This window comes from Chiroxiphia lanceolata, chromosome 6 (genome assembly GCF_009829145.1).
Source record: "Chiroxiphia lanceolata isolate bChiLan1 chromosome 6, bChiLan1.pri, whole genome shotgun sequence".
Taxonomy (NCBI): domain Eukaryota; kingdom Metazoa; phylum Chordata; class Aves; order Passeriformes; family Pipridae; genus Chiroxiphia; species Chiroxiphia lanceolata.
Window position 1 is genome coordinate 17,169,506 of NC_045642.1, and position 25,986 is coordinate 17,195,491.

General features: G+C 39.6%; 1 protein-coding gene across 12 annotated transcripts in view; it reads right to left on the minus strand.

The window, feature by feature from the left end:
* Positions 1-25,986, minus strand: part of BRSK2 (BR serine/threonine kinase 2) — a 318,935-nt gene that overhangs the window by 51,188 nt on the left and 241,761 nt on the right. For all 12 annotated transcript variants that reach the window (XM_032690784.1, XM_032690781.1, XM_032690782.1 and 9 more), the window contains exons 6-11: positions 21,791-21,824; positions 20,851-20,919; positions 17,793-17,939; positions 10,416-10,447; positions 4,865-5,029; positions 4,034-4,131 (exon numbers count right to left, since the gene is read on the minus strand). In XM_032690784.1, coding sequence (XP_032546675.1) covers positions 4,034-4,131; positions 4,865-5,029; positions 10,416-10,447; positions 17,793-17,939; positions 20,851-20,919; positions 21,791-21,824 — 545 coding nt within the window. The remainder of the gene's footprint in view (positions 1-4,033; positions 4,132-4,864; positions 5,030-10,415; positions 10,448-17,792; positions 17,940-20,850; positions 20,920-21,790; positions 21,825-25,986) is intronic.

Below are 25,986 nucleotides of genomic sequence, written 5' to 3' on the forward strand. Positions count from 1 at the left end.
GGCTATTTCAGTCCCCTGCCTCTGCTTATAGACACATTTTTAATTTTAGTGGAGAGTGACCACTTGTAAAAGAAGGCATCCTTCACTCCTGCTGTTAGAAAGAAGCTCACAGTGCCCAGCCCTTAAGGCTGCTTCTTCTACCAGGATTCCTTTGCAAACCTAGAAATATCGTATTTGACACTTCTACCTCTACTGTCTAGTCCTTATTATCCTGCTCTCCTCACACCTCCCCCATCTGCTTGTTTCTTCTTTTTCTCATGTCATGTTTTTTAGAACAAGATCTCTTTAAGGTAAAGCTTATTCTTGAAACAATGAGCATAAGCAAAGATGGCTCGAATGCAAATGGGTCAGTGATAACAACTGACCCCATTAGTTAGTGATAATAACTGCATAAACCAAGTATTCTTTGTATTAGCAGTAATAATGTTCCTGTTAAAAAATAATTAGGAAAAAAGTACAGTTGTATATCACTCAATTTCAAACTAGGCCCAGTAATAAAGAGATAGTAGAAAACAGTAGGGACAATGAATTCTAGATAGGAAAAATAAAGAGGGCATAAAGTTGACAGAAAAGCAAAGGGAAATAAACCAAATAAAGCATGTGTGACTTCAGCTGCATATGTGTAAGTGGTCAAAAGAAAGCTGGGCCAAGGTTTATCTTTCAAACTCTTGCTTCTTCAAGTAAGTTGAAAGCATAAGAAAGTATAAGAAAGAATTCATGCCACAGAACACTGCTGGTATCATAAGTGTGATTAGAGCTGAGTAACACACATGTGGAGAGTATATATAACACAAAATTGATATAAGTTTTGCAGCAGGATATCAGATATTAGAAAGGAAGGTAAAAGAGTGCAGTTTAAAAGAAAGGAGGAAGAAGCAAGATGAAAAAAGCATCTAGTGTCAAAAGAATGGAGATGGATATGTTCAAACTGCATTGATGCTAGTTAACAATAGAGGCTAAACAAGAACGATGGAAAAAGGCATGAAAAACATATTATGAACATGTATTTTAAAAGGCAATTTGATCCAAGCATGTTCAAAACAGAAGACTTTAGCAAATAGAAATTCAGCCAAATGACACAAAAGTGACAGGCCAAACAGAAGGTGGACTTTAAAAGACAGCAAAGAAGAAATTTGAAGAGGAATTAGCTAAAGACTTTAATGATGGTGTTTTGTATAGCCATCAGAGAGAGAAAGCTCAAGAGAAGGACATTAGCCAGAGGGATCATGAGGGAATCAACAGAACAATTAAGGAGGGGAAGGATATCACTAACAAGCTAAACGTTTCTTTTATATCAGTCATTGCTGCTTAAGATGCTGGAAGATATTGATTTCCAATCTATACTTTGAACTATCAAAGAGAGAGAGTAAGCAAAAAGACCAGATGGTGAAATGCATCTATAAATTCAGGAACAGCAATTCGCAAAAGTTGGATGAAAAATATATCCAGAAACTTGCATGAATTGAGCTTCTAATAAAGGTATTTGATGCCTCTTTAAAATTGGCTACACTCCTACATTATACATAGCTGAGAGTAGCAAGTATTGTATATACTTTTTAGAAGGGTCTGATTAAGAAATGACAGGGTATCATCACTGTCAAGTCTAAAGATACTAAAGAAATAGTTAAATACACAGCCATCCTGCCATAATGACTAAAGTGGTGTCATACAGAAGCAGTAGATTTTTCAGAAGCACAGGAACTAAAAATAGGAAAACCTCCATTATTTGCCCTTCTCTTCTTGACTCTCTGGAAATATTCCACGCGGCAAAAAAACATCACGCCATAGTAAAGATCTGTGATAGTACTGAGGATGTAGTTTCCTTTTATTTCACATCAAAAAAGTGAAGCCATTCCTAAGGATTTTTACAGAAGAATACAGAATCATATAGGTAATGATCCAATTATAAATCCACCATCTCACGGAAGGTGGGAAATAAAGGTTCAACTTCTAAGTTTGGACAAGGCACCTATATCCTATATATCTGTTCTGGCCCAATCTCTTGTTCTCTGGTTTATTAAGAAACTTCACCCCGCAAAAGCCTTTTCCTCAAGGAGACATTAGTTGACATTCATTCGTTTTACTGAGAACTTTCTCATTCCTATGTTTTCAAGTAAAGAAAATGGAGCTGCACTTGAAAAACATTGGAAGTGACCCTTCCCTGCCTCTTTGAAAAAACTTTATACAGCTGAAACAGACAAAAGGGACACCAGAAGAGAGGGCAAGCCTGAGCTGGCCATATTTTCACCTGGATCTGTCCTTTCTGAGACCTAATATGCCAAGAAATATGAAAAAAGCACAATGCTCTCAAATGCTTTGTTGTTTTTTTGGCAAGACCTCAGACAATGCACAGCTCTCACGAACATGATTTCTTCAAGCCGCTATTATTAAATCTGTTACTTTTTCTCTGCTTTTCTTTGTTTGTGCAAGGCCATTGCTAATGGCTAATGATGAGATATTAATCAGACACATGACTGTTCCTAATTAAACTTTGCCCCATGTTCTCAGAGATACTGCTGGGAACAGAGGATGTGGAAGTCCCCTGTGGAAGAAGAAATACAACCTACGAACACTCAAAGAATAAAGCTCAAATGTGCTGGTGAGGCACAATGATATATACAGAGCAGTCTTAGGAAACATTTTCACTCCTTTTACAAAAATACCATAAGAGTGGAGCACAGTAGTTCAAATCACGGAAATACTTTGGCACGTGGAAGAGAGATATATGATGTATTTAGGGCATAGCTACATATTCCCTTACATGCTGGATATGAAGATTCTAGAGTCACCTTGCTTCTTTTCTTAGGACAAAAGCATTTCTAAAACAAGATGATGCTGTCCTTACATGGCAGGATAATCTGTTTGAGTCAAAAGCTGATTAGTAAAGTGCTAGATGACAAACTGCACTGAGCAAGGGGCTTTTGACCACAGGACCTGCAGCCGGCACATCTACTCATCTTCATCAGGATCCCCACTAACATGTTCTCTGTAGCTCCATTGAGGTAGGAGTTTAAAAATTGCTGTGTTAACTAAGAACTTTTATCTCCTCTCCCACAGAAGAGATTCTCCTGCAAAATTATAGGACCTGGAGCCTGGAACTCGGATAAAGTAATAATTCAGTGGAGCATTAACAAATTTACAGTGCAATATAGCATTGCCCTGTAGGCCTGTAAGATTCCAGGCTTTCCAGGGAAAAAAACCAGCACTTTACTTCTAGTCTTAAAGTGCTGAAATACAATACCTGAAAATCACAACACTGCTATGTAAAAATGCTATTTCAGATCATTGCTAGAAGTGACTAATCCTTTATTAAACTTCTGTCACTCTGCACAGCAAGAGTCACTTATATAGTTAGCTCCTTGGGAAGCATTTTTCCTGTTGATTAGTGAAGTCCTTGGTGATCAGCAGCACCCTAAAATATCAATGAATAAATAGAAATAAAGTGGTATCACAAGAGCTTTACAAGATTATAATCTTACTGCACGTTAAGCTTTTAAAATATAAGTCTAAAACCATGGGATTTTGATTTATGTACTATAAATAGCTAAGTGATATTATTCATATTTTCAACAGTGTATGTATTCATTTACAGAAGAGAGAACGTATACATGTGTAACTGCATAGAGATGCACTGCTGCACAGTCTCATTGGCTGAAGTTCATGAGCAGCATTTCTGCAATACTGCACACAGATTAGTAACTAGAAAATTCTGCCACTAGATTATACTGCTCCTAAACTGGATCTGTTTGTATATAGACAGCTTGTGGGTCCACAGCATACTTTTTAGGGTCTCATTCAAGACCTACTTGGATGTTTCTGCACTGTGAGACAGACATGTCCTGAGAAAAAAAGCCTTTGAATTCAACCATGAAACAGACATCCCTTCCCCAGGTTGAGGATTCTCACACCATTTCAGTGGAAATGTAACAGTGATGTTAGACTTTGGGTTTATATTAAAATAAAATTAAAAAAAAAAGGCGAAAAGGAACTAGTTGAGATGGGTTCTTGGTGACTGAGGTCATATCTGTAGTACCTATTTCATTTCTAGGGGGAAGATCCTCATCTTCATGACTAGGATACCTCTCCTTCCGGTCAAGCAGAAGAAAATAAATCATTTTTTCTTGGTTTTCCCTGAAAAAAAAAAGAAAATGAATCATTACATTCGGAAAGAAAAAAACATCAACACGTAGATAAACCCTTTTCATCAAATGAATAGTTACAGTTATTCTAAATAAGTTGGAAATAGTCATGTACCTGCCAGCAAGATACACAACCCACAAAGCTTTTGAGACCCTTGCTGTCTCCAACAAGCAGCTAGTGAGGAAAGGAAATACGATTCCTATGTTATGCATACAGAACAGAGGTACAGGACAGACAAGGTAATGTGCCCACGGGAAGTCCAAACCAATAGTGGCAGCAAGACAGGTCTGAGCCTCTAAATGCTCTTTCTACTATGTGTCCCTCTTAACACCTCAGGAAATACACCAGCTCTTAGGCATAGGCTTCAAATAAATAAAAATCTGCCAACAAAGGCATATCCAACACACATAACAGCAACGATACCTCCCCGTCTGGACTGTACAGCCCATCTTTTAATGAATTGACCTGGCCTGGCAGCAAGGGAAAAGATAGCACCATGCCTTCATTGCTGGTCAGGCTGTGAGCTTCTGACCCATGGAGTAAGAAAAGGCTCAGTGCTTGCTCCCAACACCTCACTAGCAAATGAGTAGCCAGAGGGTGAGGAGTTGCTACCAGTCACTCACAGAGAGAGACACCAGTTACAGTGCTCTCTACCTCTCCCCCACTTTATTAGCATCCCAGTCCCTGGATACCCAACTGATATGAAGACTGAGCAAGTGCTTACTCTTCCGACAACAAGTCCTGTAAGAGTTTATTTCGGTCGCGGAAGCAGCCTAACGAGTGCATGCTATCTAACACGTCTGGATCAATATCCTCCAAGGAAGGGAGAGAACGAATCTGCACCTTTCGAGGGATTGGTTGCTCTGGTTCTGGCTCATTCTTACCCCCTCTGCAGAGGAAAGAAGATGAGAGGGAGAAAGGGGGAGGGAAAGAAGGAGAGAAAAGAAACATGAGTCACAAATGAACCCATACTCTGAAACACAGCCTGCAGCAACAGATGGAAATAGCTTGCTAAATTCCCACTGAGAGACCAGAGCTCCCAACCAGACAGATACTTTTTCAGAAGAAACTGTCGTGAGGGCTAAGATTGACCAGCAGCTTATGGATTTGGGTCTCTAATGAGAAATGTCTGCATTCAGTCAGGGAGGCAGAAGAAACTTCACTTACCAGTGCCCTTATAATAGAAGCAGCTGTTCAGCATCCTAAAGCTGAACATTTACAAAATCCTACGTGGTTTTAGAGATGCTCTCTCATCAGCAGGCCAGACCTCAGACTATCAGGCTGAAAAATGTAAGCTGAGTGATTCTCTTTCAAAGAAGGAGCTCTGACAAACCATCACTATTTTTCACCAATTCTGATTCCAACTGGCATTGCAGCAGTTAATGCTTCTAATGTGATTAAGAGATCTCAGTGTTCAGGTTCCCACTTGACACGCTTTAAAAGGTTTTTGGGGAAACTAGGCTGCTGAATTACATGCCCAAATACAACAATCTCTGCTTCTCTTCAGATATGCAGATTTGAAAATTCTGGCTCAAGTGTGGTGCCCGAGGTCAGTGGCAGACCTCAGAACACAACACTAGCAGCAGAACATTTTACTCTTTCAAATGTACTTAATGCAGGCTTTCTGCACAATTATCTCATCCCATTCACTAGGCTCAGGAAATATTGATTATTCATTGCAATTAGAGGCCCTGACTGTAAGAAACAGGTCAGGGTGTCAGGGTATTATAACTGCCTAATGACATATATTGCAGACATTCTGAACATCCTTTGAAATTATTTTGATAGGCAGCAAGCAATTTATGTAAACTCTATCCACCTCAAGAGGTGGGTTTGGTGGTGGTGGTGGTGTTTTTGTTGGAGAAACAGTCCACCCTGAATCTTTGCTATTTCTCAGTGGATGCCTTGTGCAATGTCAAAGTTTCCCTGCTCTGTGGGTCCTCCCTTTCCTTTATGTGATTCAAATGTGTGAGTCCAGGCACATGCTGGGTCCGGGCTCCCACGTGGGAGACAAGAATCAGGAAGATTTAAAGTGCATTTGCTGTTTATGGAGCAAATGTCTGTGTTTGGACAGGAGATTCTTTCTGATGCTGGAAGAAATAAGGTGGACACGACTTGTGAAGTTACTTGCACAGCTTAACATCTTGAGCTGTCCAAACATCTACACAGAAAAAGAAGTTCCAATTTAAATGTCCTTAATTTTTCTTGTGTAAGTTAGAAAGCAACTCTGGTAGGATCATACATATGAGCTTGAGGTTTCAGCCCAAAAGAGGGCCAATGTAGATTATTTCCTCCAAGTTAAGAAGGCAATACTAAGTCATAGTAGCCAAGACAGGACAGTTACATGCTGGGGCAATCACAGGAGATTGCTGGATGCTATTTGCATTTTGTTTTTAAGCAAGCTGAAATGCAGTTGTGAGGCATCTGCTCTGGTAACTGTTTGTGGGACATCACTTGCAGAAATATTGCTTGGAATTTTTCATTTTATCTTCTCTTGAAGCAGTGAAAATGTGCTCAGCCCTTCCTTGATATATGTCATGGAGTCAGACTGTGGTGTACATTACATGGGCCATGACAACATGGGTCAGATCCCACTTCTCTTACAATGGGCACTCAGACACATCATTCTCAGTTTTATTCAGTTTTGGGGACTGGAAGCAGAATATACAGGACACAGAAAGAATCTGCTTCTTGGGATTTGTTCTTGTGTACCAAACCACTAAAACACAGCTTCTGATGCCCCCTTTGAGACTCGCAGAAGTGTCTGTGTCTTCTAAACCACCACCATGGTCCTGAATCTAAGAGCTAGATTCAAAAATCCTTGTTCAACTAAAGAAACATCTTATTCCTTGTAAGAGATCACTACTCTTACCTCTTAGAATCAGGATCTAGCTCTCAGCAGGTAATAAGCAATGATTAGATCATAACTTTGCACTACTAAAGACAACAATGACCTTGTCATTAAGATAAATTCTTGCAGGATGGACCTTTGAAAGCAGCCGAGTGTTTTTGGTTTTCAGTGATCTACAATTCACTTCTGAAAAGTACTGACTTAATTAATCAATCATTATGTTACAAACAGATATCCTTAAGGTAATTTAAAGACATTAAAAATAATTATTGTCTCTGAAAATTTCCAGAAAATCTGGGTTTCCTACTAGTCACCCTAGTCCACAGCAAAATAGAATTTGCAAGCTTCTTTTGCTTCAATTGGCATGGGAGCCATTTCTAGATGACAACACAGCTTGCCATCTTCTGTGCACTGGAAAGTGGCACGTCCTTATGCTCTGCACCTGGTCAGCCTCAGACATAGGCAGGAATTTTCACATCTCCTCATCAGGTACAAGTAAAATCTGCAAAGAGGCGTCTCGTCATTTGACAACGCAATTCAGTGCTTCAGGAAACAAAAATCACTGGGTCTGGGCCGTGATTGGCATGACTGTAATGCCTGTTCCATTCTCAGTCTAGCAGAGAGTGACAAATTTGTTGCATTTCAGCCCACACAGACATCAAACAATGTCACACGATGAATACTGCAAATCACATATATTTTTTTAAAGGCCCACATGAATGTGATTGCTGCTTTAAAACCCACCCTTTTTTGTGAGGATCAGTGCATACAACGGCTGTGATTCCTGAGGAGGGTGGACTTTTTCAGTCTCTCCATGAAATTCTCTCACGAATCTCAGCGAGATACCCATTTGCGTCAGTGCAAAAGCAAAGCAGAACCAGTACACTTATTCTTTTATCTTGTTTTAGTAAATGTGGTACCTTCACAATTAGGGCAACAACTCAGTGTTACAGGAGTATGCATTTGCCACAACAGCTAATTTTATTTGCCCTCTTTCTTTATTAAAAAAATGTGAGAATAACTGCTGTTTATTTTCTGGCTTATGATAACCTACGTTTGAGGTAAAAATAAATTATTTCAATTATAAAGGCTTGAAAAACATTCACTGAATTAATTTGGGTGGGAGAGCAAGAAGAACTGGAGGTTGCTGATGAAAGGTTTCACTTTGATTTCTTTTTCCTTTTTTAGGCTTGTGAATCATGATTTCAACTTTCAAGACCTCTTTCTCTGTCTCTCTTAGTCTGCAATTAAATCTTTTCCTCAGTTTTACAGTAGCCTTAATATTTATTTGAAGAATTAAGTGAAATCACTTATATATTCTGAGTACAACTTTCAGGTCAGTAACCTATATATGACAAAGGATGAAGATTTTACATAGAATAGTAGATGAAATAAAGGAAAAAATTTAAGAGATGAGCAAAACAGTCATAGAATAAAACACTTATAACCCCCCTCCTTCTCTGTCAGCATCCGTATTTCCAGGAAAAATGAGTGCAAAGAAACATTACCAGATGATAGTAGCTGAGTTTTGGAGGTGGCAGGGTTATTCACTGACTAAAATTAGTCACAGGAGGTTAAACTCCTAAGGTCAATCCATGCCCAGTATAGAGAAAATGAGAAAGAGACTCATTAAAAAAGTTATTTTGAGCAGAAACTTCTGAAGAGATATGTGGAAGAGCTTTTCTCCACTGACTACACTGGGAGTCTAGGGGAGACTTGCTTTTGCAAAACTCAGTTTCTACTTCTGAAAACAGCCTCAGATAATATTTCCCTTGACACAGTTTACTGTGTCAATCATCAAAGAGTCTGACCTTCATTGAGAAGTACATGAAAATGTTCAAATGCTTATGTCTGCAAAGAAAAAAAAAATTCAAATTCTAAATACAGAATAAAGTCATGAAATAATACTGGTGTAATTGTGCATGAGAGCCTGGGACAACAGTCTTTCAACAGGTGACAATTTCCAGGCAAAAATCTTGAGGAGGGTTAGAATAATAATATAAGTGACCAATAACTTTTCATTTTATTTCCTATTCCAGTTCTGATTAAAGCACAGAGGGAGCCAGCTGATTTCACTCGAGGAAGAAACAGATGGGATCAGCTGTCCAATCTGGATGTAAACAGCATTTACTTCTGGAATTGCTAGTAAAACATTATAGGAGAGATTTCACAGATTACAATTAGAGATTTTCCCCCTCCATTTCTTCTAAGTTTATCCATGAGAGTTTAAAAAAAAAAAAGTACCTGCTGCAAACAACACTTGTGCCCTTCCTTGGTTTAAAAAGGTACCATGTCTGGTTACTGGAGAGAGCATGAAAAAGCCATGGGTAGAGTGCTGCCACCATTACAGGCGAACTAAGTTTTTTCTTAGTTCAAATGTTTTTTTAGCTATCCAACAAACCATTGAAGGCCCTCAGGTTCTATTAAAAATAAATCCAGAGGTGAACATTTTCCATAAGATAGAATTAGAGAAAACAAATACAAAAAAAAAAGTGGTTGCTTTTTTTTTCTTACTAGTGACAGGCTTATGTATCAGTTCATATCATCCTTGAGTATTTCTCAAGAGCAATGATAGGATTATGAAGGTAGGACTTCCCTTACCACCCACTTGGGAAATGCTGACCCTGAGAAACATGTATCAAAGCATCATTTCCTTGTTTAATATGTGAAGTAGTCTCTTTAGTTTTATTTGGTTATCATCAGTATAAAAGAGTTATTTACTTAGGTTTCTTGAAATACTATTAAAGCTACACAGAGTGCAAGGTCACTTTTAAAAGCCATCAATCTTTCTTATACCCAAACCACTAGACAGGCGTGTACTTTTCTCCCAGACCTCCTGTTTCACTGTCAGGACTGCTGTTTTTAATCAAGTCACAGAACTACTCTCGCATCAACAGGTTACAAGGTCAGAAGCAGCCTCTTAGCTTTCTATGAAGAAGGAGCAGGGATTATGAGACAGAAAACCTCTTGCTCACAGGTGCTTACTTATCAATATCATCATTTTTGTTTCTACTTCAGAGAAAAGCCAAGATGCCAAGAAAGAACAAACGAAAGCTTTCTTGTCAAGAAGGTAGTACAAGGGATTGTCTGTAGCACTTGGATAGCAAACTAAATATGGCTGCTAGTTGCAGGGGTTTTTTTTGCTGATCACCTGCAGGTATCTCTTTAACACAGCAAATTGCTGTGCTATTTCAAACAATCGCTAGCCACTGTACAAAAAAAGTTCCTGGGTTGGTATATATAGAAGAAATTATATGAGTAGCAAAGGGTAAAAAAAAAATATTAAAAGTCTTTCTATCCTCTGCCCCTTTTCCCACCTTGGTGAAACCTGCTTTCAGACTCCAGTCTCACTCTTCAGAACTCATTTCAATATCAGAACCAACAATGAATGCATACAAAAATGAATTGAAAAAATGTTACTTACATATACCATATGTGTTTCTGAATATGTTCTAACTGTAAAGGAAAAGAAAACAAGGGAATTAGTGCTGTAAAACAGAAAAGGTAACTCCATAAGACATCCTTATTCAAGTAAGTTCAACATTTTAGAGATGGATCTGTGCATACCAGAGCTGCTCATCCTCACCCATCCCACTGAAAATAAGACTATAATTCCAAACATAATGTGTCAGTCAGGAGCAAATCCCAGGAAAATGCTAATTATGAGGTTTCACGGGTAAGTGTTTTGGCAATTTAAGTTTTTTCCTTCCCTCTATTGCTTAGCCAAAGCTAACAAACTGCTCCTTTCTGAATGTGCATAAGAGCTAATTTTTTATACTTAAAGTTTATTTCTAGTTTCGTTTTGGAGAAAAAAAGAGATAGAAAGAAGAAAATAGGTTCAAACGGATAATGTAAATAAACAAAATAATTTGTGCATGTGTGAGGAGAACTTTTGCCAGGACCCACTCTTGATTGGTTTCACATTTATCATTAAAACCTTAGGACCAAGCAGACCAAGGCTCTATGTCATTTACTGATCCCATACCTGAACACCAGTCTGCAAATTTATTTTACTTTCCTCTTTCGCATATGAGTATTTTACCATGCAATGAAGGACTGATGAAAGCTGAATGGTGGCCTTGTCCACCTATGGAAGGCAGATCCCAGCAAACGTTACACGATGACGATGTTCTCCCACGAGTGTGGGGAAAAGAAAGCAACATGCTTTTTCCAAGAGAAACCCTTAACAGTAGAAAGAACAGGAGGTTCATACGACATACTTACAGTAGAATATCCCTAATATGTTGTGTTTTAATCATAATCACAGCAGAAAAGAACTTTTCATAGTGTCCAGGGATTATGTGGACAATATTTTTCATATTCATCACTATGAAGCACCTTTGTATGTGCAGAACAATATGCACATTCACTGCACACAGGCTTGCATTTGTGCAACGTGCAGGTAAAAGGCAGGAGAGAAATTCAAGTGCTAACAGCTATCAGATGAAATCACAGACCCATTAAAATGGTCAGGAAGAATGGAGAAAGCTGTCTTGCTTTTATTATATTCCACTTTGAGAATGAGAATTGGAGAAAAAAAAAAAGAGGAACAGATAAACAACAAAATCTCAGAGACACAAAGTAGACGTCTGCCACAGACAGCAAGGAATCAGAGCCCTGGTGCTATGGAACAACAGCTCCACGTCTGAGAAACCAGGAAGATGTGAGTTTGGCTCTGAGCGAGATAATTTTTTCTAAGTGAGACAGGGCTTTTTCCTGAAAGCAAAGCAACAGGAGAATGCAGCTTAGGAAAGCATGACAGGAGGCTGGAGGGAGAGTATGAGACAAACAGCCTCCTTTAAAACCCAGACTGTATCAGCACTGCAGTCAGAGGTGCAGTTGGCACTTGCAAATCTAGCTGCCTTCTAACCAGCCCAGGTGCTGAGAGCACCAATTTCCCCCAGCACACACATCCACGAGCCTGGGCAGACTTGCACAGTTTCCAGCTGTGGCCTCAGCTCTGTCACATTAATTCTCTTCATCACAATTCCCCTTGCATTAGGTAGTCCTTTCATCCCCGCACTATTATGACCAAGGTGGAATATTCCTGACACACTGCCATCTCCTGTCAAGACAAAGCTATGCATTATGAGAGTTACCCTAAAAGCCTGGAGACACAGCCCTCTTACTTATGGTTCTTTGGAAGCTGAGGTACAACCACAGAACATAAGAAGAGCCTACTTTGTACAGCTTCCACGGGACAGAATTTTAGCATTGTCACTTATCAGGTCTACAGTTCTGTGAGGATCTGCTAAGGAGTGTACTGTACCTCCTGTGCTTGGTAAACCAGCCTAAGAGATGCATATCTACTTGTTATTTCCTATACACCACGTAGAGGGTTAGAGACATTAATGATTTCAGACAACATGCAGATGATATAGCTACATGATGTCCAAGCCTCTTTCATGCTTGGTTCTCCTGCTGCATTTTCTGTCTCCATGGCTCACGGTGTTCTTGTGTGCCTGTGATATGTGGAAATGACATGCCAAAGCAGACAACAGCACTTCATTTTCTGAGTCAGAGAGGGGGAATAAAAGAGGGTCACCAGTTCATGTCTCAGTCACAGAACCTCTGGGTTCCTTCAGAGAAGATGTCAGAGAAATCCCTTCTGCTCATCCCTGTTGATCAACCTCCTTCAAGCTAACGAACCCATAGCCATTTTTCTGAAAGAGAAGCCCTGTAGTACCCTGATATACATTTGAAGGTGTATGACAGCTCTCATGGCTGCTGTTTACCTACATATCTGCCATTCAATCCACATCAAAACCATTGCTGTGAAGTATGCTGGGATATCCCAGATATGAAAAGTATTCTACAAATCCATTTTCTATGCTGATTAAAACATAATTGCATTGAAATGTTATTACAAGTGTGCTTGCTGCTGCCAACATTTTCACTACTGTTTTAAAGGTAATTAATTAATGCTTTGTTGCTTTTCATCTGCATTAAAGTGACAGGAGGGTTATGGGAGGGCGATTGGTTTTGACAAGGAGAAGTCTGTATGCTTTTTACTATGCAGTGCAGGGGAGGGAGATACACAGTGGGAGCTAATCTCACTCCTCCTGCCTTCATTTAAACACAATGTTTAAATGCATTTAAGTGACGAAGGCATTTAATAACCCTTCCCAGAGGGTTCTTCTTGCTGTTTGCCCATGAGTTTGCCAAGTTTAATGCCATTTTATGGAAGTTGTTAAAACGCTGCTTCCTAATATCTCCTAGTCACTGCAGGCAATTGTCTCATGATGTCATCCCTGAAACAACAAAACACGCTTAGATCCACTGCACATGCACAGTCAGAGGAGACATTGCTGCAAGCTAAAATGCTGTAATGGAAGGAGACAGAGAATTCCTTTATCATGGTTTTACATAAAAATACTTCCAATATACATTAAACTTGTACACTGAAGAGCCCCACTCACAGGTGAAAGACCCACTGTGATACAGAGCTCTACAAGCTCATCAGAAAAAGAGGTCTCCTCCCACAAGGAGCTTACGTCTGAATTCTAAGGCAGGGAACAACAGATGGAGACAGACAGGCAGATGGAAAACAAGACCGCGCTGTCTACATCCTCGGCACTGATCTCAGCAGAGCGGTTGCCAAGCTAAAAAGTTCTGACCTGAAGAAAAACTTTCTCAAAAGTCTGCGGATATAAATGAGGCCTTCTGGGCTTGAACTCATGTCAAATTTCAAAATTTCCTGTCCAGAAAGGGAACAATCTCAAACCCATCTGCGCCCCAAATCAACCCACACCTCAAATGAATCTTCTTCATTCAGAAGATCCTGTAGTATGAATTTCAAACTGACTGTGTAAGGCTAAGATGGAGGCTTTTCCTGACCACAAGATTCAAGCTGGCGCTGCAAACAGCACTGGCAAAACCATTATCTGTGTCAGCAGTAGCAGCTGTACTATAGCAGCCTCCAGGGACCTTGACAAGGGTAAGAATCACTATCCTACCTGCATAGTGCATGAATAGACCCTTGTCAGCCAAAACCTTACAGCCTAAATACATCAACTAGGCAATAACCTCCATTCTACAGCTTGTGAAGTGAGATAATTTAAATGATGTGATAGGCACCTTACCATAAGACCTTCTAGAAAAATGAAGAAGGAATCAGGTGAGTTGTCCCTTGTTCATTTTTGTAACATTCTTTAGATGTTGTAGTCCATCATTAACACATATTAGACCCAACAAAAAACAAAAGTAGAGAACAGAGAGGAGATTCTGAAAATATGTGTAATTTAAGTTGGGTAATATTCAGGGACAGGTATTTCAGACTATGTGGACACTCAACATGGAAGACAAGTCATTCTACTCTAGTATAAAACGTCAACACTAGAACAATAACAGCTTTGTCAATTCTTCAGTATCTGCTCTGATCCACCTTGCTCTAGAGACAAAGTTTTGATAATGCTCATTCATCTTTTAAAGGAAAGTGGACCAAAAGCTCCTTACTATCTGCCCTTTGCTTTTGTGTTTCTGTAGAAGAAAATACTGGTTGAGAATGCAAATGATTTCCACTACAGGAGCTGTAACTCTCTGCTGCAGAGACACTGAATCATTTGAAATCTCCAAGGAAAAAAATATTTGCTTTCTGAAGTGCACATAACTAAAAGAAAGCTCATCCTGCAGTACTTCAGGCACCCAGAGCACACCTTCCACAAGCCTTCTCAAACTTTATTACTAGTTCACTTTTCCTTCTTGACACTATTCCTACTAGAAAGCTGTCCCAGAACCCTGCTGATATGGCTAAAATGCTGCTTCTAGTTTCTAGCCTACTTTTCTGTAAGGCCATTTGACATACATTTGGGTTTGTACCAATATCTTCCTTTAGTTTAAATAATCCTTCTCTGCCTAGTAATTACCTCTCAGGAATATGCAGATGAGTGGTACAACCTTTCTTAGACATCATCCATGTAGACTACCTGAAGCCCTTTTAGGTCATGCTTTTCAGACAGGCTCTCTCAAATGCTGATCACCTTAGTATTCATTCTTTGATTTCATCTTTCATGAATATGGGTGGTCAGAAATATCATGACCAGCAGCTAGGATCAACTTTTGCAGCTTAATGAAAGAAAAACATGGATTCTCTTATTTTAAAGCATGTTCAGTAAACGAGAGTGGTCAAGGATGCTCCACTAACCATATCTGAAGCTATGTATTCATGGTGAGTATGAACAATATTCCACTAAGACATAGCAAAGTCTTCTTTCCATAAATGAATCATATACAAAGAAAGGTAATGCCTATTTCTTAAGGCTGGAAAGGGCCAGCAACAATAGTTCTGAGTACCCTCCCCTCCATTAATCTTCTCAAGCTTTAACACTGAAGCAAATGATGACAGTTAAACGTGAATCCTGGTTCTGTTTTTGTTGATCATTTTAACAGATGGACTGGGGAAGGTGTGGGTGTGCTGTGAAATGGCAATTACTGCAGGGAGGGAAATGCAGTTGGATGAAAAGGAAAAGAGATACAAATAAAAAAAAAGGAACAAAGCAGAGAGGGGAAGTGAAAAATGAAAGACAAAAATTCTGGTGACCTTACATTTCACTGTATTTTCTGCTGAATTCACCAGTGAGATATTGAGCAAATGATCAGTAATGGTAACAGCTACATCTGTACTTATTGTACCCAAGCTGCAATTTTGCTCAGATCTTTGTATAAATATCAACTTGATTCAAGAAATATATTTTCCAGGAATAGAGGCTTCCAAATAAACCCATATAAATACCCTTTTTCACAGGACACAGCTAAAATATAGTTCAGATCTCTCCTCAGAATGAACTCTACATTCTCAGCTCCTGTGCAGGAAACAAAGAGCTCCCTTCTGCCTGGCAATCGAAGCAAGCAGCTCAATAACAGCACAGAGGTGTGACAGCAGCAGGGACAGCAAACTGAGAGACCCTCACATAATGAAAATAAGACTGCAGCTAATAACAAAGAGCTAACCTTTTTTCCTCCCAGGTCTTGGTTCTTGAATATGTATTATTTCAAATCCTTATTCATAATTCACTGGTTAGAGCTTTCCAATAACTATCAGATCTGGTGTTTTTTCTTCCCCAAGGAAGAGGTTAATTTTCATCAAGAAAAGGAGGGGGGACAGGTGTCACTCTGGGACCTTGGTTTACCTTAACTGCTTTCTCTCCTATGTGTGTACATTCTCTGACATATTGCACAACTTAAAATATTTAGAGTCTGTCTCTGGTCTATGGAAAAACTCAGAACAATCTGAAGAGGGATCTAACATTTGATGATCTCCTTCCTAGTAGACTTAGTTCATCAACACTAATATCTTTGAAAAAAAAACCAACAATGACAAAAGAGCAGAAAAACTGATATGTTTACAACATGGAAAGGAAGCTAAGCTCGAGAGGGACATGGTGACATTCTCGGCCACAAAGAACAGCTGTCTCATGTCTCAGGGTATAGCCCTAACTTCTGCAGTGTTCTTTCCATGAAAGTACTTGGCAAAAAGTAATTTCTTTCTTTAAAAATCTGTTTTATGCTTGAAATTTTTCTATGCTTAATATTTTTTTTTCAATCAGTGCTATTAATATACTGCAAATGTGATGGCTACTGGGTTTGCAAAAGTAGGGATACTAGTAACAACATGAAGAACTTTTCACCTGTGTCACCAAATACAGCATGACCTGGTTTCGTAATGAATGAAAGAAAAGCCCAGCTGTCAGGCAATACTGTAGAGAGAGTTGTGAAGGGAGTTTCAGTTCACTTCTTAGCAGACAGGTGTCTGCATCCCAAAAGCATCATCACAGCTGGCACAGACTGATGCTGTTGTTAGAAATCTCAGCAGAGGCCAACCTGTGATCTGAGAGTTTATTTATAAATATTTTAGCAGACTGAAGAACCAGGAGGAGTTTTAAATTTACATTTCTTTATACATACTCCCACTCAGAATCTGTGAGCTTAGTAAATCTGTATAAAATCATCACCACGGCCTGACAATGGGATTTACAAGGGCAATGTACCCATAAAGGCAGACGCCTCCACTGACAAGCAGGCAATCTTAGTTTCCAAAATTATTTTAATTGCTAATTTTTAAAATTCCCTAAAACATTAACACAGTGTTAATGAAGGATACAACCATTACACAGTCCTTGCCCTTTCAAGGCCTCTGTTGTAGTGATGGGATGCATCCTAAATGCAAACTCAGTGCTGAATGCCAGGAGCTCAACACTGTGGGCCTAACAGTGCTCAGGACCACAAGGCACAAGATGAAAGAGCAGACAGGCAGACACTTGCTCTGAAGGCTGCTAGAGGACAGTGCAGAGCAAATGCAGGATAGAATACAATGAAGCTTGCATGGCATGAGGTGAGAAGCCAATACTTCTGTCAGAAATGTAAGAAAATCATACTGTTTACTAGCAAAGCTTCAAGTAACAGTTCTAACAGCTGTGACCGTCAAACAGGTCTCTCACGCTCCCAACAAACTGCTGTACCAGCCAGAAGAACCAGACAACTCAGGTGGACTTCAAAATGTGCTAAGGCGTCAGTAGCTCTGTGATGATGTTGTGAGGGATTTCTTCTAAATGCCCAGTGCTACATATGGAAGGGAATTATGAGGCTAGAGAAAATACACAAAGGCAATCTGTCCTCGTGACTCAAAAGAGAAGGTAACTAATTTCTTCGTAAGGACTCCCGCAACTCTACTCACTCTTTTGATCAGAAGGAAACTCACAGGAATGGCAGTAAATCAACAAGTTATCTTAGCTGTTCAACCATAACTGCAACAAGATGAGAAATGAAACCTTGCTCGTACCATCAGCACCAAATACTTTCTTACCGTGAGACGTTTCGAGGCATCCACTTCAATCATCCCCCGCAAAAGGTTCTGACAGTCAGGCGGGATAAAATGTGGCATGTGGAACACTCCACGTTTCACCTTCTCCAGCAGTTGCCGCAAGTTGTCATCATCGAAAGGCAGGGCACCCTGCAGGGATGTGACGGGGTGGTCAGTGGCAGAGAATTGGAGAGGGCCAAAGGAGAAAAACCATAATAAACATAGTGAGAGAATGGAAGTGAGTAAGTCAGCTTATAATGAAATATTATAGAAAGTGAAAAAAACTTCTATCTGTTGAAAATAAGTAACTTCTTAGTGCTGCTGTATTTCCTCTAACATAGGAACAAAACTGAGGACAGAGTTTTTTTATTAGACTTTAATTAGAAAATGACTACCAGTATAAAATAAAATACAAAATATGAAATTGACTTTCCGGGCAAATTCACCAAAGATGCATGGATTCACTTAAATTCAGCTCAAGCTTTTGATCTGCTGGTATTCCTCCTGGGCATACTTTCACAGCAGCAATGTTTATCGTCTCCTTATTTTTAATCTTCCTAAGACACATTTATTGCAGACATTGAAAAGGAGGTGAACAGCTTTTGAGAAACTTTCAGCAGAGAACATGCCCTTTCTGATGGAGCATTGAAACGACACAGCTGAAAGAAACCCCAACCAACAGCAGCCTTTGGAAGCAGTAGATATTCTACCTGTTTAATATACTCCATCCAGTTCCCATGCTGTGGTCAGGTCATCAGTTCCTATTGCTTCCCTACTGTAGCTCACTTACATGAATGGCTTGAGGTTTTTTTAGCTGAAACTACATTGTGAATAGATCATCAGCTTGCCACAAAAAGCAGTAAAACACCTATCCTTGCTGCAAGGACAAAAAGGAAAAAGAGAAGTTGAAATCTTTAGGATAACTCCACTGACTGCAGCTGATACCCTTTTATAGCAAGTCTGCACCTTCCTAGATATTCTCACTTCCTTCTTTCACTGCCTAATTCTAGTAGGTGCTGAGCTTCCTTGATTTCCTGGATGGTTTGTGGGAAGCAGCAAGCTGTCAGCTGCTGCGATAATGAAGCTTTAAGTTGTCAGTTCTGGCACTGTTCTTACTACAGTGAGTAGTGCATCTGTAAAAGCAATCCTGTGTCTACAGTTCAGGGAGACCAACAGCTCCATTTACAGCAGCCTCAGGAAGTCACCTGATGGCAACCACTACTGGGCACTATTTACTAGTGTTTGTTCTTTCAGGTGGTCTTGCAGGGAGAGCCTCCCTGTTCTGCTGTAACCAACCTCCTGAGTTACCTACGCTTTTCCTAACCATTCCAGACTTCAAGGAAAATCAATTCTGATAGTTCAGTACTTCAGCTAATGCAATTTAAGCCATGATGAAGTAAGAAAGGATGCTTTGTGGCATTTCCTGAAGGTAACAAGTACACCTTTTTTTATTACTACCATCTGCTATTATATCTTGAGACTTTTTGTAGGGTTCGTCCTGACATGATTAACTGGAGAGCTCTGGGCTCTCCATCATCAACAGACTTATTTCAATCATTTTTCAGGCTCATGTGTGTATGTAGGACCAGATGAAGATGCAGCAACAGAGACATGAAATCTTGACAGAGAATCCCCCTGAAAATGAAAAGCCCACTCCTACAAATCCTAACCATCTTGACACATTCTTTCTTCTGTTCTTACAAATTCAAGAAGTTATATTAAGAGCTCATTATACAGTTCTATTTTATCAGTTATGAAAGTAGCTGCTCAGTAAGAGATGACCGGGTGCTGCCTAGTGTGACAGTTAAAATTCTTCCCATGCAGTATCAAGATAAAAAATTTAAAACTTCAGAAATGTCAGTGAATTGTAATGACTAAAAAGAAGAGTAAGATTGGTTAAGGGGAATTAAAGCATCATACTGAGATTATTTCAAGGTATTTTGATTCAGGCCATTAAAAATGAATTGGCATGTTTTTTAAAACAAAAATATTTTAAAATTTTAAAGTATTTTAAACAAAAATAATATGCAGAATCTATCTGATTTTACACTGTACAAATGCTTTTGTCAAAATAAAACATTTAAGTGAAGCAATTAGGTTTACTGATAAATGTAAAAGAACATCAAAATTTTACTTCAGGCTTGTTACTTTTATAATTATAGATGATCAGCTGAACTATTACAAATATAAAATGCTTAACATGCACATAAAACCTATATTCATACAGAATATCATGCCATATTCTATCTGCATGTGGTATATGCTTTTATTAACATTAAATATATTTTCTTACGTTAGACTATGGAAACTGGTAACAAATGCCAAGCCTATCTGCCTTCAGCTGGACATTCAGTTGTTTTATGTTTAGGAGTATTATAACAGCACTGCAAATCAGAATAAATGGCACTGAGAATTGAAACTTTGATCTAAAGAAGGATAAGTTACCAGATACCATATTTTGAACACTAAAAGTATTACTGAGCCAGATGGAAACTAATTTAAACTCTGTACTACTGGCTCAGTTTTATATTCTCAAGTGTACCAAATTAAAATGTAGCTCACTGCTTGCATGAAACAAAGTTGTGGCACTCAAACCTTCCCTTGGAAAAACGCTGCATATGTATGCATATACCTGAAACACATGTACATATACAGCAGAAAAAGTGAATGCAAACCCAGCCATATTTTGATCCTGTGAAGGATGACTTATTGGACATTCTGTGTATCCTGGAGTTGTCACCCTGTACATCCTTTCCAGACAAAAACACATGCTGCAATATCACAACACAGCAAAGAGCATTTATGGAGACAAGTTTTCAATGCCTGCCTATGCTCTCCTGTGCAGGGCAGCAGCATTTCAAAGAAGCAGTGAAATACTTCTTATGTTTTTCCTTTGGGGCTGATGTAGAAATAAGAGGACAGGATGCCACTGAGAGATACAAAAATAGGGGAACTATAAAAAACCACCTGTACGTGATGTCAATAGAATTGCCCTTAAATACAGCAGCACTTTCAAATTTTTCTTTTCTTTTTAAAGGCTAGTGCAAGGAAGATGACTCACCACTAGCAACGCAAATAAAATGACTCCGCAGCTCCAGACGTCTGCTTTCCTTCCATCATATTTTTCTCCCTGTGCAGCAATGACACAGACGTTCAAAAGACTGATCACTAGTAAATGAATTAATTATCCTTGAAGAACAAGAGAGGGGAGACTGGGAAACCCCATATTTCAATTCAGCCACCGGCTTCCCAAGGCAGCCTTCCCAACTAGGAGGACATTACACAGCCCACTAATTGAATTTTTGTTAACGTCAGTTTAGAGTCCTATCTGGGATCTGTGGGAAAAGGCTCAGAAGTAGGGAGCAGGGCAGGAATGGTTGACAACTCACAAGTTATCAAAGCTAACATTTTAACAGTGTCAGAGGTGCATTAAGGACATCAAGAAGGTGTTTTTCTCTTCCCTGGTTCTTCAGGGAGCTTGTCACCAGCCACATTATTTGTGAATTCATAGTATTGTCTGGACAGCCTCTTCTGTATGCTTTACATTAAAGACAAGCTTAAGAAGAGGGCAATCTTGGCCACTGAAATCTTAGATACTTATTTTCAGAGGACAAAGGGAGAGCAGAGGGAAAGAACAGTTTGCATTGTTTAGTGGAAACCAACATCACTGACAGTCAACCCCAGCTCTTCTACTGAAATGACAGCTACATAAGAGACAGGAAAGCAGAGGGGACTACATCCCTTGGGTTGAAAGATCAAATTAAAGGAGGCTCCTGCATTTCTGTCTGATGACACAGTACAAAGGGTACTGTGAGAATAACACACAATTATTTCCTTCATACAGTTAATGTGGCTTGATTCGGGGATGAGCCTTACGTTCCTTGTGTCCTTCCTGTGCCGTCTGCCTTGGATAGATTTCTTGTATAGAGGGTCTATCTGCATACTTGCAATGAGTGACACTTCAAAAATGTATTTATAAACAATAATGTTAACCAACTTACCCGGATGACTTCAGGACAAGCATAATGTGGTGATCTGAAATACAAAATACAGTCAAATGAGCATGGTATTTATGGTCATGTGCATTTCCATTTTGTTTAGCAGAATCACGACTGGCTTGCTTGTACAGAATACAAGTATGCAAACCAGCATGTTTTCCTTACCTCAACAGGAACACATTTCTAACAAACTCAGAAAATGGAAAATGGTCAAGAACTAGCATAATTTAAAATTCTGTGGCCCTACTATGAATTTCTTTCCAGTGAGGAATGATGAGAAGACCAGGCATATTCTGTAACTATATAGAATTCCAGCCCTCTAATCCCACCCTTTAACTTGGCCTTGTATCTAATTAGAAGGAAGGCTCATGCTGCACAGTCTTTAATAGGAAAAAAGACAGAACAGTATTTTCAGACCAAACAGATGCATTTCTAAACCGTGTCTGGTACCTCTTCTTCTAAGATGACTCTCAGTTACTCCAGTGGTCACAAAAGCTGCCAGTACATGATTTCAACACGTCTTCTTTTTTTTTGTCTTTTAGAGAACTAAAAGGGATGGACAGTAGCACTATTACCTAGTGAGTTAATATATTCTTTTCACATCCTTCTAGCCATATATCTCTGGTTTGATTCCTGGTTGAGAAGAGTTAATTACTTCAACTTGCCAGGTAATAATTTTAATTCTTGAAGATTATAGCCATGGCTATTTATTTTATAGCCTTCATTAAAGTAACTTGACAAGTAAAAGGGATGCAAACTGTCTGAAACCTGTGTGCAAATCATGCTATTGTTTATACTGACACCTCCCAGCAGCCCCTGAGCCTGTCTTCATTTGTACATGTGTTTCTTGTGACAAATGCAATCATGGCTGGGCAATACCTGTCTCACAAAGTAATGAGCAAAAGAGAAGCACAGCGAGGTTAGTTTTGTGCTAAGATGCTGTATTAATGCCCAGTGAGACAGCCCATTAATTGAATTTCCATACACACTACACTTAACCTTTGGCAAAATATCATCCCATGGGCATGGAATGCCCTGATTTGGTATCACAGCTTTTGGCAGAGCATGACAATAAACTCAGGATACACTTGGGACTGCAGCTACCTTGACAGCAAAGCTTTTGTGAGGAGAGAGAAAAGCAGACGATCCCTCACAAACTTTAGGAAAGATGGAATTCAGAAGTTTAGTACTATATTTAATACACTCCTCTTTCCCCAGCCCCCAGGCCCCCATTTAAGAGGTGGGGCATTCACAGGTATTCTAACCAGGCCTGTCTGCTCAGTAGTGTCTTAGTTTAGACTACATTTTAAAAACCTTGGTTTGAGAGTCAAAATAGACAATGAAAACTGGAGCTTTCCCTCAGAGAGCTGGCTAGAGTCGGTCGTTGTAAGACCAGAAAGAATGGACTTGTATCTAGTGGGTAGGACAGACTAACCAGGCTGTCTTGGTAATTCTGTCACAGACAACCATGTGAATGTGGACAAGGTTACTTAATATTTTTAAAAGCTGCAGCTGGCCACAGTTTGAAAAAGGTGATCAGAACCTGACGTTGAGTCTACTCTTCTGACTAAAGCAAGAGCAATGCCACCACAGCTTTCACACCTCACAAGAGTTTCTATGAATTCACTGAGATTTTTGTGAGGCTTTAGCCGTTTGGGGCAAAAACTTCCATAGTAACAAAGAGTGTGGTGGTAACAATAATGCAATAAAGCTAAAGCAGTCAGTAATGATAATAAAATCGTTGCTTCTTGACTAAGTAGGGGTCGATTTGGGAGATTTGCAGCATATTGTTGGTCACTGCTAGAGAGAAAGTGAGGTCAGAGTGAGACTCCAAAATATATTGTTTCCTGTGAGTTTGCTTCTTTATAGGAAACCGATAGTTGCACTATACCTGTTCTTTTCAATACTCCAAAGTCTTCACCACAGGCACATCACGGGACTAATGCATGATTTTGCAAGCTTTTAGAAGACAAATTATTCTTGTGAGAATGCTTGACTAGTGATATTATCTTTTTCTTGTATCATAACGGTGGTGTACAGTGTACAGGCCATCCTTAAGGCACACACAGATCAGAAGGAGCAGCACCAGAACTGGGACTGCAGCCCAGGCCTGGACAAGTACAGCCAACTGTCAGTAGTCCTGGACTGCTTAGACTGAACAGTGAAGGAGGGAACTGTAGGGACCATAGTAACGCAACAATTATTTGGAAAAAACAACATGGTAGCAAAAAGAGGTCAGGACTTACACAGATCAATGATATTTGCTCAGGTAGTCACCTCAGAACAGAAAGGCCTGTTCTAGCGTTCTGTATAACTTAGTCACATTAGTTTTATTGGAAAATATATGGGGGGGAGTAAAAGGAGTGCAGACACAATTTTGGTAACTGTTCAGCTCCTGTCCCTTAGCATGGCTGAGTTCCTCTTGCATGCATTTTGGCTTCTCTCAGGTACGGCTGCATTTCCTTGTGAATCATGAAGACACACAGTACATTAAATGGCTACTACAGGGATGCCTATGGCTGAGCTGGAGACTTAAGCCAGACCTCTCAAAACCTGCATGATATTCTGTACAGTTCAGCAACATCCTTCAGCACAATACTTTTTGGATGGCCATGGCACTGGGGTGCACTGGAAGAGTCAACATCTCAATGTGCAGAGTGTTCCTAGTTTTATTTGTATATTATGACTCTGACAAAAATTTCAGAACTCTTAATTGTGGGTGCTGAGCAATGCAACCACCCGTGCTAACACCCTTGAAAAGAAGAATGTAAATGTTGTGAAAGATAGGTACATATGTATTTATGTGTCCCACTAGGAAAATGCCCTTAAAGCATTCACCTTCCTGAGGTCTGCTTAAGTGCAGTGGAATCTGCCATGTATCTTAAAAGACACCACTAAAATTCTGCAAAAATTAGGGGACTGGGTGGAGAAAATGTTACAATAAATCTTTTGAAGAAGTTGGATTGATTCAATCATTCAACAACTGCACTGCAACTGCCCAGAGAGCACAGGTTTCTGGCATCAGCATTCTGAATTCTTGCCAGCACATACCAGCTAGATATCTGAGCATTATCTTGGCTAACAGCTTTAAAAGGGTTCCTCCAGTCAGCCAGAATCCATAAAAAACTAATTTCCATGCTACCAATCACAGAGAACTTCAACTGCTGTAAAGACAAAACTCAAATTTCATAAAAAATCTATTTATCTTTCTAGAGAGTCATGAATATTTCTTTGGCTCTTATTACTAATTATTCAATATAGATATGTCAAGAGCAACATTCCCTGCCTCTTCCCCTAGGCCACCTCCTCATCATTCTGCTACATCTCTGTGCAGCAAAAGCCACAATCTGCCCTTGATAGCAAATAAATATATTGCTCAGCAAGATCAAGAAACAGTTGCTGCCTGCAGATACTGCTGCAAAAAAAAAGCAGCGATGTTGGCAGTGTTTATTACCAGGGTGATGTGGATTTTCCAAGGCTAGTCGGCCTGGGGCAGGAAGAGCTCTCTGAATGGTCATTCACAGCTGTGACTCCAGGACACAGTAATCTTAAGAATCTTGTGGGACCTTAGCAAAGCATTTACATGGGATTTAAACCAGAGTGCAACGGTGAAATCCAGGATAGCTCTGGCCAGTTAAGTCAGGCATTTAGAAACAGATGTATATATTGTTGATGTATCTGTCCTGAATTTCATCTGAGAAACTAGAAAAGTAGTTCTTGATCTGTGCACATCAAGATATTGTGCAGCTACAGTAGATCTGAGACAACCAGGGCCATATCTTCAGTGCAGATGTGATGTGCCTGTGAGGTACAGGTCTCATTATGTAGGTAAGAGAGCCTTGCACTGTGCACACAAAAATCTACTGCGCCCACACAAATCAACTGTGCACATAAAGGTTTATCTGGGAATACACAGTAACTGCTTTGCCAGAGAAGCAGTTGATTGATCAAGAAGGACAGGGAAAAGCTGTGTGATCCTACTCCACAGCGTGACAAATCTTGTGTTACACTGCCTGATAGGTTCCCAAGTCCCATCAAAGATGTCCCATCAAAGGACCCAGGCTTCAGTCCTTTGATCCCACACCTTAAGATGATACTACTTGGGGAAGGAGAAAAGCTTTGCGCGCCATTCTTTAGGCCTCGCAGATACAGGCAGAGTTTCTGCAGAGGGAGGAACAAGAAGAAGTCTCCTTTCCTCT